We start from the raw sequence: 15907 nt of genomic DNA on the forward strand, positions 1-15907 counted from the left end.
AAGCACCAGGTCCTTTGATCAGGGAAATGTCTCTTTGGTCTTGAACAGGGAGGGATCAATCGAGTTGTTCCTGAGCCCAGAGCTTTTTGTCTGTGAGTACATGTATTTATTGTAGAAAATAATGACCCTTGTCTTCACTTCTCTTTGGTAGGAGATGCTCCCTGTCTCCTGCAATCTGTTACTCTATCCCAGGGATCTTTTTAGGTAAAAGGAAGAGAGAAAGGAAAGGCTGAACAGGGAATCCTGCTCAGGAGGGAGGAGGGTGAGCAGCTGTGGTCTGTCTGTCCATCTGTGAGCAGCTCTGGGGCTGTTCAGCTGCAGCCTCGCTGTCCTGGGCAGGCAGAATTCCTGCATTAAGAGAGGAAGAAATGCCACCAAGAAATAGCAACCAAATATTGCCTCCTCTTCACCCCAGTGCTGGGCTGGCCACTGAGATGTGTTTGTGGTGAACCGGTGAAAACCACTCTGAATTTCCTATCTTTTCTGCATTTAAACCCGAAGCTTAATGTATTCTGTGTATTTTTGTTGGCAGACAGTCGTGATCATAAATTCCTTTTAATACAGTATTTGCACACCAGCAGAGCCTTGATGTGCAGTGTAGCTGGCTGTACTCTGCAGGATGCTTTGATTGCCCTTTGGCAGCTGCATTTCATTCTGTCTGCCCCAATCAGCACCAATTCCCCTTTCCCCACGTAGCCTCCAAATGCACTTCTGGTGTGGAGTTTTAGTGCTCTGCTAGGACCTGGGCTGGACAGGAGGAAGGAAGCAGTGTCTGCTGGGCTCAAGGTTCTACCTCCGCTATTGATCAGAGCCAGCCTGGCAGCACAGGGACACCTTGGGTGGCTTGGGTGGCATTTCTGGGAGGGAAAAACAACAGCACTTTAAGGGTGCTGCTGGACGAGAAGGGGCTCAGTGATGGATATCCCACTCCTCACTGTGTGGGATGGACCTTTTCTCCCCTTCTCCCAGGGAGGAGCATGTGCCTTCAGCTGCCAGTTCCTCCCAAAGCTGGAGCAGTGCACATGCTCTGAAATAACCTTTGTGACCTTTGTTTGTAGGTCAGGCTGTTGCTGCAGGGTCACATGTGCGACTGAACCTGCAGACAGGAGAGAGAGAAGCCAAGCTCCCCGACAGAGAAAATGGGCAAAGTGACACGAGAGAAGAGAGAAGAAGGAAGAGGTACAGATGTTCAAGGCATTGGATTGGGTGGGCTGTGGGATTCATGCCTTTTGTTAGAGGCCGGGATCCCTGGTGCACTCAATTACTGCTGCTTCCTGAGACTTAATTGCTGGGTTAGGAGCTCAGCAGTGCTGAAAGCAGAGCCCTGTCCTTTGTAATCCCTTTGGGATGGCGGTGGAAGTGCCCTGAGTGCACATTCAGAGGCACCTTCATGGCTTCTCATGCCACAACACCGAAACTCAATTGGCAACGTGGCTTCTCTGAAAGACGTTTGTCTTTGGAACTATCTGCAGCAACTGGTCTGACACTGCTCCCCGAGCCTAGCCCTTGGGATCAGCTTTGAGGACCTGAGCCAGGTGCTGTGTCCTGGCTGGGAGCAGCCCCAAAGCGTCACGTGCACACCAGGCAGTGTCAGCTCTGTGCTTCCCAAACTTGTGGAGAGAGGAGGAGAAAATGAACGGGAGCAGTGCAGGGAGGCTGAAAGCCAGAGATGGAAAGCTGATGATCCTGGGTGCCTGTGCAGTGTTTGTGGAGGGTTGAAGGATGGCCCTGGTATCTCTTGCGGGCCCTGGGGGATGTTTTTGGTGCAGCAAGTGCAGAAGAACATTTCTGCTCGCTGAGGTGCAGGAGATAGGCTTTGGCAGAGGTAGAGGTTGAATTTTCCTGGGATGGGAAAGGAAGAAGATGGTTCTGTGTAGAGAAAGAGCAGCCAAGCAAAGTGCTGCCAGTTGTTGGTGTTTCTGGGGGTCCCTGTGCACATCGGGGGTCCCATTGACGCAGCCCTGGGCCCTGCTTGTGTTGCCAGGCTGGGGCAGAGTCGTGTCCCCCGAGCAAAGCTGTCACCAGCCTAGAGGGGGCTCTGACAGGAGTGGCCCCTGCAGTGGTGGCACCAAAGCCTGCTCAGTGATTCCTGCTCAGGGCACGGAGGTGTTCTTCAGCTTCACAATGGCTCAGCAGCTGCCCTTCCTCCTTCTCTGTGCAAGAGTGATTGTGCCCAGGTGAACACTCCTTGATCCAACAAGAAAATATCTGAAGATCAAGATGAAGTGTTTTTTGGAATTTCTGTGTCATTTCTGTGTGGATTTACCCGTGCCCTTTCTCTGTGTACAATGCTCATAAGCTGAAATCTCCAGGTTGAAGCTTTCAAACCTTTAGCAATGATTTAGTGGCATAGGGGTGCTTCCTCTATTTCAACATGAAATGCTGAAGTATCAATTAATCAGCTGTATTTATTGTGGGGTGACTTGAGATTTTGGTTTAGCAGGCTGATTGCAGAGCCCCTGATTATCAGGGTGAGGTGTCTGCAAAGCCCACACAGAATCAAGCACTCAGACCAATCTTTTCTTGAACATGGTGGGTTTTTTCATTCCTTTCCTCCCGCCCTTAGCCATTGCTGGAATGTCACAGTGAAAATAGAACAGAGGCAGTTGTTCACTCATAACATGTTCTGGTTTGTTTTGTTTCTTCTGCAAGGCTGGGCAAGGTCGATGTCGATGCAAATTCATTCACATCTGAGGAGCTCAAAAAGGCCTTGGCTAAAATGAAGGAAAGTGAGAAGGCAGAAAGGAAGGTGAGTTTCCTGTTTCTAAAGCAATGCACAGTGCAGGGATGTGAACACACCCTGTTCCACGCTGCAGAAATAGAACGGTTAAAATGATTGCTTGGAAAACACTATGCAAACTAATCTTGTGGTGAATATGGACCTCAAATACCTTTGCTAACCTGTTAGTGATATTGCTCCCTGACTTTTCTGTCTGAATCTATGATTCTGTGAATGGTTTGGCTTGGAAAGAACTCTGAAGCTGTTCCAGTGCCACCCCCTGCCATGGGCAGGGACACCTTCCACTATCCCAGGCTGCTCCCAGCCCTGTCCAACGTGGCCTTGGACACTTTCAGGGTTGGGGCAGCCAGTGTTCTCTGAACAATATAATTAATCTGTTCCAGTGCTGCTCAATTCACAAAAATGTCTGCAGACTCCAAAGGGAACTGGATTGCAGCTGACAGTATTTACAGAGGGAGTTACCTTCCCTTTCACTACTCTCCTTGCTTTCTGTTTCCAGCCTCCTGCCCTGGATAGCAAAACCCAAATGGCCGCGGCGAAGCAGGGCCTGAAGTTTCCTTCCACAAGCTCTGAGTTGTCCGTTTAGTTACAAACAATCCACAACCTGAAGTAAATGGGTGGGATGATGTGTGACGCATCAGGTGCATCACAGCCTCTTGCCCTTCTCCCCCTCAGCAGCATTTCTTTAACTCTCGCTCCTCCTGCTGCCTTGGTGTTGGCTCACTCAAACGAAAACTGAAAGAGGAGTCAAGGCTCTAAAGTTTTGCTGTCACAGAAAGGCTTTTTCTTCCCCTATGTGGCAGCAGGACATGATTTCATTTGCTGGGAGATTATTTCCATAGCAGTGTTGCTGATTGATTGCAGGGCTGCTGGAAAGGGCTGCTGGAAATGAGGATCATTGAAATGCAAAAATTAGTGATACTCTATTAGGTGAAAATAAGCCATATTTTAAAACCCCCTGTTAGAATAGCTTTTGTCCCAGCAACTGGGCTAAAAGCAGCTATATCTAATGGACCTAAAGTATTCCATTTGCAGTCACTCCTGCAGAGAGCAAATCCATCGTTAAAGGCTCTTTGTCAGAGGAAATGGAGTTACACTGAGCCCCTCTGTGCTCCAGCACAGGCAGCTGGGCGTGCTCAGGGTGGGGATGGGCTGGGCTGGGATTAATTACCTGTGGTAATTAATCATCCCATTGACACAGCTTTCACCTCCATTGCCCACTTGGTTTTCCCCGATGGCTCCAGGACTGGGCTTCTGTTCCCTCATGGGGAGCAGGACGTGCAAACCCTCCAGCTGGGGCTCACTCTGCATACAAACACATCTTGGTATTTGTGACAAATCCCTTTCAAAAGGGGCTTTCTGCCTTTCTCCTGTCCTTGCGGCAGCCCAGCTCCAGCCTGGCCTCTCTGCTGCTTCTGTCCCCTGCAGCGGCAGGCTCTGTCCCCAGTGCCACCAGTGCTGATGTTCCTGCACCTCTGGGGCTCTCTGAGATCTCTGACAGATCCTTTCCTCCTCACCACATGTTTTGTGTCAGCTCTCTTGGTTCAGGGCAGCCCTTGGGGGGCTGTTACTGCGAGGGAGATGAGCTGTGCTCAGGACAGGCTGTCTGCTGGCCAAGCCCTGTGGCACAGCACTTCAGCTGCCCCCAGCTTATCACTGCTCCTCCTGCTTCCCTTTCTGACAGCTTCTGTCCCCACACCCTCTCCTTGGGAGACAGAGCCATCCTGGAATGTGTTCAGTGCTTGGAATGGTGAAAGCATCTTGGTCTGTGTCCAAGATCTCCTTGGAGTCACCGGGCACTTTGGGCTGGATGGGACCCCTGGAGCTCTCCAGCCTCAAGTGCAGTTCCAGAGAGGTTCAGCTGTAAGATCAGGGAGGTGGCTCAGGGCTTTTTGCGGCCAGGTTTTGAGAACATCCACTTGCCGGCAAACAGGGATCAGCAGTGCTGCCGCCTGCTTGATGTTGAGCTGGAAGGAGATGGGATGTAGAAATGGTGCACAAATGCTGTATAGATGTAGAAGTGATGCCCAAATCATCTGTACATGTAGAAGTGGTGTACAGATGCTGTATAGATGTGAAGTGGTGTACAAAGCCCTGCTGCTCCCTCGTGCTGTGGATATCTCACAGGTGACTGGGTTCCTGGGCTTCTCAGAAGGACCCTCCAACCCTGCCCCTGCACCTGTGATGCACAGCAGTAAATCCGTTGGCACAGACAGCCGGGTTCCCTTCGTAAATCTGGGGCTGGCATTCTTTCCTGTGTCTGTCTTGTCTCTCTTCATCTCCTATCTTCACATCTGCTTTCTTCCTTCTGTTTCCAAGGCCCGAGAGGAAGAGGTGAGGAAGAAGTTCCGGCCCATAGAGCAGCTGAAGGAGGAGTTTGAAAAGCTGAACATGAAGATAGAAACAGATTATGAAATTATGGTTAAATTAATCAGCAAATTCAACAGCTCTGCCTCCACGCTGGATGAAAAAGTAGCGGCGCTTTATGATCTCGAATATTATGTTCACCAGGTAACAAGAATGCCTCAGTAACTACCATGTAAAATCCAGGGGATACGGTGTCATAAACGGGGTTTTATTTTTCTTATCGGTATCAGGTAATACAAATTGCTTAATTCCCATAATCCTGGGACAATAACAGACAGCAGAGGACTAGTGCAGGCTTCTTTTCTATCCAGGTTGGAATTCATCACTGCTTGTGCCAGGAGCCAGCAGTATCCTAGCAGTTGCCTGATTTGTTGTCCGTTCTCAGGCTGGTTTTCTTATCCTCTCTTCTTCCTCTTTTATCTGCTTAATGTTAGAAAATGGGGTTTTAGCTGCCATTTTTGGGTAAGTAGAGTGGTGGCTGCTAAGAAAAGAATTATTTTCTCTCTGCTTCCATGGAAAGCTGCCGTGGTTGAGGGTAGGTGCCCTTACATCAGTTGACAGAGAATGTCTTTGTACCAGGGAAGGCGACAGCCACCCAAACCCCTCTATTTTGTCTTGGTGTGAGTAAGCAGTGGCACCAAGAGCCTCGCCGCGCTAATTAGCTCTGTGTGAGGGTGAACATATTTGCTGGCATCTCGCTTCCTCGGGTTTGTGCTCACACTTTTCCCCCCTCCCTCTGATCCCTCTTGCTCTGCTTTCAGCACACACATTCCTACCTCCCCTTGGATGCAGCTGCAGGCACAGAGCTCTGCTCCCCCGGCCTTGGTCTTCCTTGGTGCCACCCCCGGCAGGGTGTCTGGGCATCCAGCCTCTGCTCTGCCGTGTGGGAAGGGACTTGGCTTCTCCCTCCCCAGTGACTGGGAGAGCCTGGAGTGCACTGGCAGATTTTCCAGTGGCACTTTGTCATTTCAGAGGGGGAATGGGACAACTTTTGGGAGGTTCCAGTGCAAAGCCCTTTCACTGGAGCAGCACTTGTTGAACCAAATGTGGTATTTTGGAGGCAGGTAGCTGAAGGGTTGCTGCTGTGAGAGAGGGAGTCCACGTGCCGGCTGACAGAAGTGCTATTTCCAGGGCTCTTTGTCTTGAATTTCCACTCTGAATCGCCGTTGTGGGCACGCAAAGGCTTCCTTGCTGTTTGTTCTCCCTGCTTTTGTGTCACTGACGGCATCTGTGTGACTCAGAGAATAACTGTGAACAATGGGCACCCAAAGAGCTTCATATTTGTACTCAGGGCTAATCTTGCCTGATGAAGGGTGCCAGAGCGTCAGGCCAGTGCTAAAAAGCAACCCCCAAACTCCCTGGGATGCTTGGCATTCCCATGTAACCTGGACTATTCCAGCAGAAAATCCTTGCAGCACAGGATGGGGCAAACAATTTCAGAATGGCCGAGGAGCAGGGACTGGAGCATCAAAGGGAAGCACATGCAGCATCAAAGGGGTCAGAGAGGGGGAATGGCAGGAGGCTGGCGGGAGCACAGAGGCTCTTTGTGCGCCGATCACAGCGCTGCTCTGTGCCGGCGCTGTCGGGGCAGATGGCTGGGCAGCACCTTCTCGTCAGGCAGGAAGCTGATAAGAAATATGACTTGTCTCTAAGCCAGCATGGCTTTTCCTCCTCTTTCTTCTTCCAGTCAGTTGAATGCATCCAGAGCATTATCTCTGTTTGGGACTGACTTTAGCAGCACTGGCTTAATGTAATTACTGAACAGCAGCCAAAGAACGCTTGTGCCGCATAACCCTGGAAGGGCTGAACTGTCAGGACTCCTCTGCAGCGAGTCACAGCTGTGCCGTGCCGTGGGAGCAGGGGATCCTTGCAGGTGTGGGTGGCCCAGGCCACGTGTGGGGCCACTTTGCTGGCCCCACCTTCCCCAGCCTCCATCACGGCAGTACCGTGCCATGGCTTTTCGTAACTGTTCAGCTCCTGGCCATCCTGCTGCTGCCTCCAGGGCACAGGATGCCCTGTGGAGTGGAAAATGCCATGCCCTGGAGGGTGTGCAAGCAAAGGCTGCTCCCTGCTCTGTGTCACAGTCAGGGGCCCCCGGAGCAGTGGGGTGTGGGGCAGCTCGTGCCTCGGAGCGCGCCGTGGAAGCCGTGGCCAGTGCCCAGCCCGGGGAGATGCTCTCTCCTGCTTTTGAAGAGTCAGCCCAAGGGCTCTGCGATTGCTCAGCTTTTGGTTGCCAGCTCTGGTTTGCTTCTTCTCACCCACGATTCAGCTTGGCATGTTCGGGAGCCCGTCTTGGAGAAGGAGCAGGAGGGTTTGGCTTGCTGGGTTGTCTGTAACGCATAAGACCCAAATGCAAATGTGGAAAGGGCAGAGCGTAACTCATAAACAGCATTCACAGTGCTTGCACAGCAGTGTGCAGAGCCAAGACCCGTTCTCAGGCATTGCAGGCTCTTTCTCTCAATTATTTACTCTGCTTATCTTCCTCTCTCCTCTCCTCTGACATGCTACACCATCTCTCTCTGCTAATTTCCTCTCCATCGTGTGCGGCTGACATGCTCCTTTCCCTCGCTCTTGTTTTCTAACATTTTCTCTCTCACCTTCCCTCCCTATTTTCTTTCTCCTCCAATTCCAACCTGCTCCCTGAATAACTGCTGTCATATTTGCTCCTCTCCCATCCCTCCCCTTGCCTGCTTTGCCTGTGTACTTTACTCAAGAGCTCTTTTGATCTTTGGTTTTTCTTCTGTGCTGATTTCAGTGGACTGAAGCGAGGTAGGAGCTGCTGCCTCACAGCATCCGCTGCTCCCCAGAGAGGTTAATACCTTCAAGTTGTTAAGTTTGGGGATTTTGTTGGTTTTAAAACAGTGAGTGAGGGAAGGAGCTCTCATGACAGACTCTGGTTAAAAAAGATAAACACTTCTCCAGAATAAGCTTTACAGCACAATTTGTATTCTGCAGTTGTGGTATCTCACTGACACTGGGGCAGCACGAAGGACTCTGGTGCTGCTGAGGTTGCAGCAGTGGCTGGTTTTACCACACCAGGTGCTGGATGCAAACTCCTGCCTGTCCATACATTCCCTCTTGTGCAGAAGTCAATGTCTGATTCCAGCACTAAACCAGTTTTTACAGAGGCTGAGTAATAAAAGGACCCACTGGCAGCTGAAATTGGGTTGCTGCATAGATGTCTTTGTAGACAAAGATGGGTCTGCTGAAAAGTGAGAGATCTGGCAGGCCTGGTTTATAGGAACAATTAAAAGAACAGCATCTGAAAGGATACAAAAGCTGCTGCAAATACTGAATCAGCCCCAGCAGACCTGCAGAGAGCAGCTTTGCAGAGGGACAGGTGGGTATTGTCCCGCTGGGGAGCAGAGATGAGCTGGAGCTCCCCAGGTCCTGCTTTGGAAGGTAACAGCAGACCTGTAGGACACAAAGCTTCTTCCTTCTCCTGGGTACCTGAAATATCTGACTTAGGGCCAGTTTTGATGAAGGTAAGATAAATATAACACTGAGCATGAAGTCATTGAGTAGAAGAGTGTCCCACATGCCCTGCACGGCTTGTGGTGTTTGTCCTGTCCCACCCCATTGGGGGGTGGGCTTGCCCTGCTGATAACTCATTTTTATATTCTGTTTCCATCTGCCAGCGATTGCTGTTGTCTCCCTGTCTTTCAGGGAGGAGAAATGTCGAATTTCTAAACCTGATTTTTCTGTGCAGGCAGTTCTGAGCATTCATCAGATCCCCTTTTAAACTGAAAAAAAAAAATCATTGAATACCAAAATGCATCGATTTGACTTTGGACTGAAATTTGTACTTGAAGTACTTTGTGCTGTTTCTCTAAATTTTGTCTCTGAGCACTCAGAGCCTTTTCTGATCTCCTCTCCAAGAGCAGATGCCTGCTGGGACTGTGCCTGGCTAGCCCCTGATCCACTTAGAGCCAGAGGCTGATGAATCCCCACTAATGCGTAAACTTTTCCCTCCTGGGCAGTTAATCCATTACTGTTTGCTTAGAAAAGTCATTGTGGGGCTGCTCCCTGGTGAAGCTCCTTGCTGACCCCTCCAAGCAGGGACTGGCTTTTTCTTTCCTTGTCCATGGGAAGTTGTTGATGGAACTCATGGAGAAAGCCCATGCTCCTCTCTCTGATGCCACCTGTGTGCCCTGTTGGTGCTGACAGGCTCCTAAACATCCCTGACTCCTGGTGCTACAATTACAGCATCAATTAATTAACTGCATTTGCAAAACATGCAATTCCCTGGGTCTCCAGTAAAGGCCTGCTCAGGGGAGAGCAAAGAGCTGGAGTTTTTTGACATCAGCAGCTGTACTGAGTTTTTGACACCACCTGGATTACCGAAATACGTGTCAAGAGCAGTTTTGATAGCTATAATCAAAGTATTTGAGTTTCCAGCGATGCCTTCTGTGTGTGACAATGTCCTCCCACGAGGACACTGTGCCTGTGCAGCCATGACATCGCTGCTCGTGGGCAGGACTGTGCACAGTTCAGCCACATCCATTCCCTTGGAAATTTTAATTCCTTTTCAAACTCCGTGCTGCTTAGAGCAGAAGGGAGGGGATGCTCTGGGTGTGAAGGGAGGTGTTCTCCAAGGCTGGAGGTTTGTGCTGACACGACCTGCTCTCTCCCAGGTGGACAATGCCAAGGATTTCCTCTCCATGGGTGGGCTCCAGCTGGTGATCGAGGGGCTGAACAGCAGCGAGGCCTCGCTGAAGGAACACGCTGCCTTCGTCCTGGGAGCTGCCCTGTCCAGGTGAGACCTGCCCTGTCCAGGTGAGACCTGCCCTCAGCTGGGCTCCGTGCCTCTCTTTGCCTCTCTTGGTTTATTTCTGAGAGCAGAGACTGAAAGCTGTGTTGTGACACACCGCAAAACTGTCTTGTCCCCTGCCTAGCCCTTGCAACACCCATTAGCCCTGCTCCTCAGTGTGTCCCCATCTTGCTCATTGGACATATCCAGAAGTAATGTGGTGTCAAATCTATGATTGTTTCTTGATTTTCCTGGGCTCCCTGTTTGTACAAAGTCCAAGGGGGGAATAATTCTCCTCCTCTCCCCATCACAGCCCTCTCTGGGGGAAGATGTGAAGGAGGGTACAGTTCCAAGCACCCCAGTGAACACCTTAGTCCTTCCTCGTCCTTGCTCCTGGGCTGCTCCAGGATGGCAAGGTGCTGATTTGAGCAGCTCCCGTGGTCTTTAGAGCGGGGTTTGGGCCCCATGGACGTGTGCCTCTGACATCAAAGGGGTGTTGATTAGACGTGGGGTCAGGAATAAGGTCAGCAGCCAGAATCCAGAGGAGACTGACCTGCAGGATGTTTGACCTGCTCTGCCTGATGCTGGGGCATCATGTGTAGTGCTGCAGGAGGTATCCTGTGGGCTCCATGGATTTTCTTGGTGCCCCCTTTTTGATTTATGAGTTTTGGGGCTTTGCAGGGGGTGTGTTGCACATTCAGAGGTGCAGAGGCTTTAGAAATGCATTGGATGGACTCAAACTTCAGAATCAGAAGCGGAGAGTGAAAATTGAAGGTCAGGACTGTTTTATCTGCATATTTCTACACCTAAAAATACAGTCACCTTCTCCAGCATCATAAATTATTTATGGCTTAGTCTAACACATGGTCCACAGACCTGCATTTATTTGGCAATCTCGTATGCAATGCAGTTGGCCCACAGCGTGTGTGGAATGATGGGGCCTCGTGGACAGGAGCAGGTACCCAGATTTATACCAGGAAAGGATCCAGCTTCTAGTCTGAAACGGAGCCTGACTTAGTGATGACAGGGAGATGCATCAAAAACAACACCTGCTCTTCATATTCTAGTGTATCTCAATCTTTGAAACAATACTGGAGTGGTTTGCTCCGGTTCTTTAGTAGCACGTGGACTCCTAATGATGTGTTCCATACAGAGAAGATCATGCAGAGGGTCTGGAAACATTTGCAGGTAACTTGTGAAATGACAGGGTCTGTTAAAGAGCTTCTTTCCAGATGTACATGGAGAGACACGACATGGTCAAGACTCCAGAAATTCACTGTCTCATGGTACATGACAATGTAGCAGTGGCCATGAGAGTCACACTTTTGTGTAGTATTTCTCACTCAAGTGCAAAAATCTTCTTTGGAGAGAACCTCTCATTTGATATGACAACATTAGACTGCTTCTTTGCAAACTCGTGGACCTTCTTTCTTTGAAGGACATTCTGGCAGATGGCAATTTGGAGTGGTTTGGATGATACATTGTCTGAGAGCTCTGTTCCAAAATGTGAGGGATATTATGCCTTGGTTTGAGTTTGCTTTTTCTCCCCTTGCTGTGCTTAAGCTTTCTCAGTAGACACCTACATGCCAACTTGTCTGCTGTGTGCTCACCGCTTAATTCGTTTGTTCATACATTTTCTCAGCTTACTCCATGCTCTAGTTAAACTGTCGAGGGCATTTCAGGTACTTCACACAGCATTTTGTGTTTTTCTGAGGGCTTGTTGTTGTTTTCGTTCCCTCATGGTTGTTCCTGGGAGCCTTAGAGAGGTGGTAGGGTTTTCCAGTAAATTACCAGAGGTGTCACAGCTCACTGGGCTGCAGGGACATGATCTGCTCTGTGCTTGTGTGCCTGGGGCTGGTGTCAGATCCTGTGCTGGATGCTGAGCCTGGGAAGAGGCAATGGTCTGCTGCTCACCAAATGGGTCTGTGGCCACCTCCCAGGTCTCTTCAGCCAGGCTGGCTCAGAACAGCAGTTTCAAGCCAGGCAAACATTCCCAGAGGGAAATCAGGGCATGATGATAGCAGCTCCAGAGCCTGGCATGGCAGGTCAGTAACTCCTGGCACAGTTCAGTCGGGAAGAGGGAGTCTGGCATTGTCTGTGGACAAGTGTTTAGCACAGGAGGAAACCACTGGACACAGAGCGATTCCAGATGTGCCTGGGTCACATCCAGAACTTTTCAGCTCTCAGAAATACCCAGATCTTCTCCAGATTTGCATCGTCCTTAACTCTGCTCAGGTAGGGAAGCAGGTAAGGGATGGAACAAGCAGCTGCAGCACCCAGGTCCTGCCTGCACATGGTCCTGCCAGGACCTGACTTAAAGCTCTGGCTGTGCTGGAAGCCCATTGGAATAAAAGGGTCTTCCAGGGGAAAACCAGGGCTCAGCATCTTGAGCCAACAGGCCAGGGGGCTGGCCAAGACCTGGCTCAGTAAAGGCAGGAGGAGGAGAAGGCACAACAGGGCCAGCTCAGGATTTCTCCTTCCTGATATTGCTCCTATTTATTTGGCTGGAAGCAGACTTGAAAAGCAGCCATAGAACAGCATGATTTGGACCTCGGGGCACGGTGTTCTGGGGTCTAGCTGCCAGGATCTGACCTCCTGGCATCCATCTGCCTCTGTGAGTGCCTGCCACAAGAGAGGCAGATTCCTTCACCTGACAGGGAGGAAATCAAGGTTTCATCTCATGTTTCTCTCATATGTCCTTCACTTCAGGCATTTGGGTTTTAATTGCTGAGTCTGTGACCAAATCAAACATTGTTCCATCTGGTGGAGTTCTCTGAGCAGTGCCCGTACTGCAAGTCTAAAACCTCATCACACTCTTACTGTTTTTAAGCCTTTAACAAAATGTTTTTCCATTCAGCAGTTTGCAAAAGCTAACTTCATTTGAACAATCCTCAAGTGCTCTGATTGCAAATAAAAGTTAAATGCACTAACAAAAATAATTGCTAGGCATGTGGGGTTGTACATTTAGGTATCCATAATTCACTAACAGTATATGCCAATACACAGCATTATCTGGATTTCCAGTGATTGCATTAGCATAAAAGCATGTTAGCATTTATCCCGTGGTACTAACATTTAAATATATATAAGTATGAAATATTAAGATCCAGCATTTTGGAGGCAAGTGAAACTACTGTCTGTAAAATGTTCCTGCATCTTTTGAAGGTACACTCCAGTATCTTCGCATGACAATCAGCATTCGCACCATTGGGTCCAAACATTACAAAAATGTCAATGTTTTATGCAAAGAGGAGCTATATTAAGCTAAAAAAAGATTGCTGATGAGAGAAGTGTCTTCTGATGTCCTCTGAGCTATTTACAGGCAGCATCTCCCTTTGTTCATGGCACAGCCAGGCCTCTGTGCAATCTGTATCTCCATGTTTCACAAGACTGGAAATGTTAGCCAGAAAGGATTACGCTTGTGATTAAAACCTCCATTTTTTGAAAACTTTACCTACAGGAAATGTTTTTCCACACCAATAATTTGAACATTTTAGTGTTTTGTAATAAAAGGATTTTTGTAATCCGTTTAGAAGGGGAATAATAATTTATGTTGAATGCCTTCTTGAAGCTTTATCCCAAATGCTCCCCATGCACTTAGGGGTGAGTTGGAGGTGAGGATGAAGAAAAGTTAAGCTATGGGACCTTCAAGGCAAAAGGAAGCCGTTTGTATTTCACAGGTATGAGGCAGAAGGCTCAGAAGGTGAGATTTTGGCCTGGCCAAAGTGGGGAACTGCGAGGGCAGCCACTTGTGCAGCTGCAGTGAGAGACTTGTGGCATTTTGGCCAGACCTTTAAAAACGCACCCGATGGCGTGGCCAGGGACAAGGATGTCCCACTGATGGTCTGAGCTGACATTTGCCATGTGTCCTAGAAGGGCACGGGACAGTTCCAACACAGCCTCTGCCCACAAGCCCAGCACTGCTGGGCTCTCACTCTTCCTCTTCTGGCCCTGAGTGCTAAAATAACGTCACAGGACTTGGTAAAGGCTTGGGAGTAAACTCATCACTGGTGATAACTGAAGCATGATCCTGTAGCAACACACAGGAGTTTTCCATGGATTGTCTTAGCTGTTTCCAAGAGATTAAACCCCTTAAAAGGATGACCACGTGCATCCTGAATATCCCATTCACCATTATTTGTGTTACCCAGCTCCGAGGCTCGTTCAGAGCTTGCCCCACTTTGGTAAAGCCAAGGGAGGCACAAAACATGGGTTTGCTTCTCAAGAGAAGCCTCAGAGAAGCTCCCTGAGTGATGGGCTCTGTTTCCTCCTGCTTTGCTGGGGTGTCCAACAGAGCTCAGCATCGTGGGGTCCACCCGGTTTTGGTTCTGCTTTTCCATAGTCTTTTCTGAGGGAAGAGGGATGTGGGAATGCTGTCTCCTCGCTCTGTCCATCAGTCCATTTTCCCAGAGCACAAGACTTCCTAGCTCTGTTGGAGAAGCAGCAGCTCCTCCAGGATGCCTCTGTCAAGAGGAAAGAGCTTCCACCAGATTTAAGGGGTTTGAGTTAGGTCCAGCTGTGCCTTGAAACTGGTTGGTGCTCACTGGTGTTAAATAACACTGAGGCCCAAGCAATAAACCCGGGAAAAGTAAAATTAAAGACCTTGCTTCGATGCTGTCTTGTAAGGACATAAGAATTTCTGTGCAGAGAAATAAATCTGGTTAGCTTAACAAGCACTGTCCCTACCCATTTATTTCCAATCCATCTTCATCCCTTCCTCTTCCAGCTTCTTCTTTTATATCCTGCAGTATTTGCCCATCTCTTTATCCACTTTCCCTGATTTTTTCAGTGGCCCTGTTTGCCCACCCACACCATGTGTTTGCCATCTCCCAGTTGCAGTAATTCCAGCTCCACTCCTTGACTGCTTATAATTTCTTGCTTTGTAGATTGTCTCCTCGATTTTTATTTGAACTCCTGACTTGTGTGGAGTTATCAGCCTCACTGCACTTAATTTCAAATTAATTTGATTGGGTCACCTCAATTTTTTTTCTGTAATGATAATGAACTCAACCTATTTAGCCTTTCCCCATTATGAATAACCTTAACAAAAACTGCAGTGCAGTATAAATGGGTGTTTCATCATTGTGGTTAATTACACAGAAGAATAAATCCCTAAACACTTTTCAGCCTCTGAAATCTAACAAGGAAGTGTAATTAACAATTAAAGAGTAAACTGCCATCCGTGTGCTCTGAGGAAGACAAGGAGGGAAAAGTTTAGAGTCCAAGGTTTGCTCCTGGGTTTTTGGGGAGAAATTTTTGGGGCAATGCTGATGGCTGGAAGTGGCAGAGGGTCGGTCTTGTGCCAGGTATGTTTTCCCCAGGTGCCTGCAGCTGCTGGAGAGGTGACAAGGTGGGATGGACACCTTGGCCTCAGCCCGAGGGACTGGGTTAAGGCTGAGGACGTTGTCCTTTCTGTAAAACGTGGGAATTCTGGAGTGAGTTCTCTGGGTTCACCGTGTGAGAGAGGACACAGAGGTGAAGCAGTGAGGATGAAATGGGAGTGTTTGGCCTCACATCCCATGTGGGCAGCGAGCTCCCACGCGGCTTCCCCAGCGCTGGGCTCCACTGGGTTCCCCACTTCCCTGGGGCTCAGGCCTTGGACCTTGTCCTCCTGTGTCCTTCACACAGCACTGGGTGCTCCCAGAACCTGCAGGGTCCCCTCAGGCCCCAGTGCTGATGTTCTGAGAGCTGTGGGAGGTGTCCTGTCCCGCAAACACGGCCCCACAGACCAGCCAGTGTGCCCAGGGCTGTGACAGGCGTGGGGAGCCCCAGGAAGCTGCTCCAGCAGAGTTTCAGCAGGAGGGAAAGACTCTCACAGCCAGCTCATGCATTATATAAAACATGTTGTTTCTGTCGCATCGTGTTTAGTAAATGCTCTCTGCTAAAGCCTTTGAGTTATTGTGGTGGTTTCCGTTTAAAATACATGTTCAGCCTGGTTCCCTAATCACTTTCTGCCAAAAAACCCAGCCCAAACTTGCTGTTTCCCGGCGCAGATGTGGTTCTGGCCACAGCATGTAGCTGGACACAACACGCATTCCTCTGTCTCTTCA

The 15907-nt window shown here is 49.4% G+C and overlaps 1 protein-coding gene across 3 annotated transcripts in view; it reads left to right on the forward strand.

Moving 5' to 3' along the window:
* SIL1 (SIL1 nucleotide exchange factor) overlaps nt 1-15907 on the forward strand; it is a 94723-nt gene that overhangs the window by 48571 nt on the left and 30245 nt on the right. For all 3 annotated transcript variants that reach the window (XM_066197016.1, XM_066197017.1, XM_066197015.1), the window contains 4 exons: nt 1059-1179; nt 2653-2749; nt 5060-5251; nt 9742-9863. In XM_066197016.1, coding sequence (XP_066053113.1) covers nt 1059-1179; nt 2653-2749; nt 5060-5251; nt 9742-9863 — 532 coding nt within the window. The remainder of the gene's footprint in view (nt 1-1058; nt 1180-2652; nt 2750-5059; nt 5252-9741; nt 9864-15907) is intronic.

Source organism: Chamaea fasciata, unplaced genomic scaffold (assembly GCF_029207755.1).
Source record: "Chamaea fasciata isolate MVZ Bird 193981 ecotype frontalis unplaced genomic scaffold, bChaFas1.0.hap1 SCAF_15, whole genome shotgun sequence".
In the NCBI taxonomy this organism is placed as follows: Eukaryota; Metazoa; Chordata; class Aves; order Passeriformes; family Sylviidae; genus Chamaea; species Chamaea fasciata.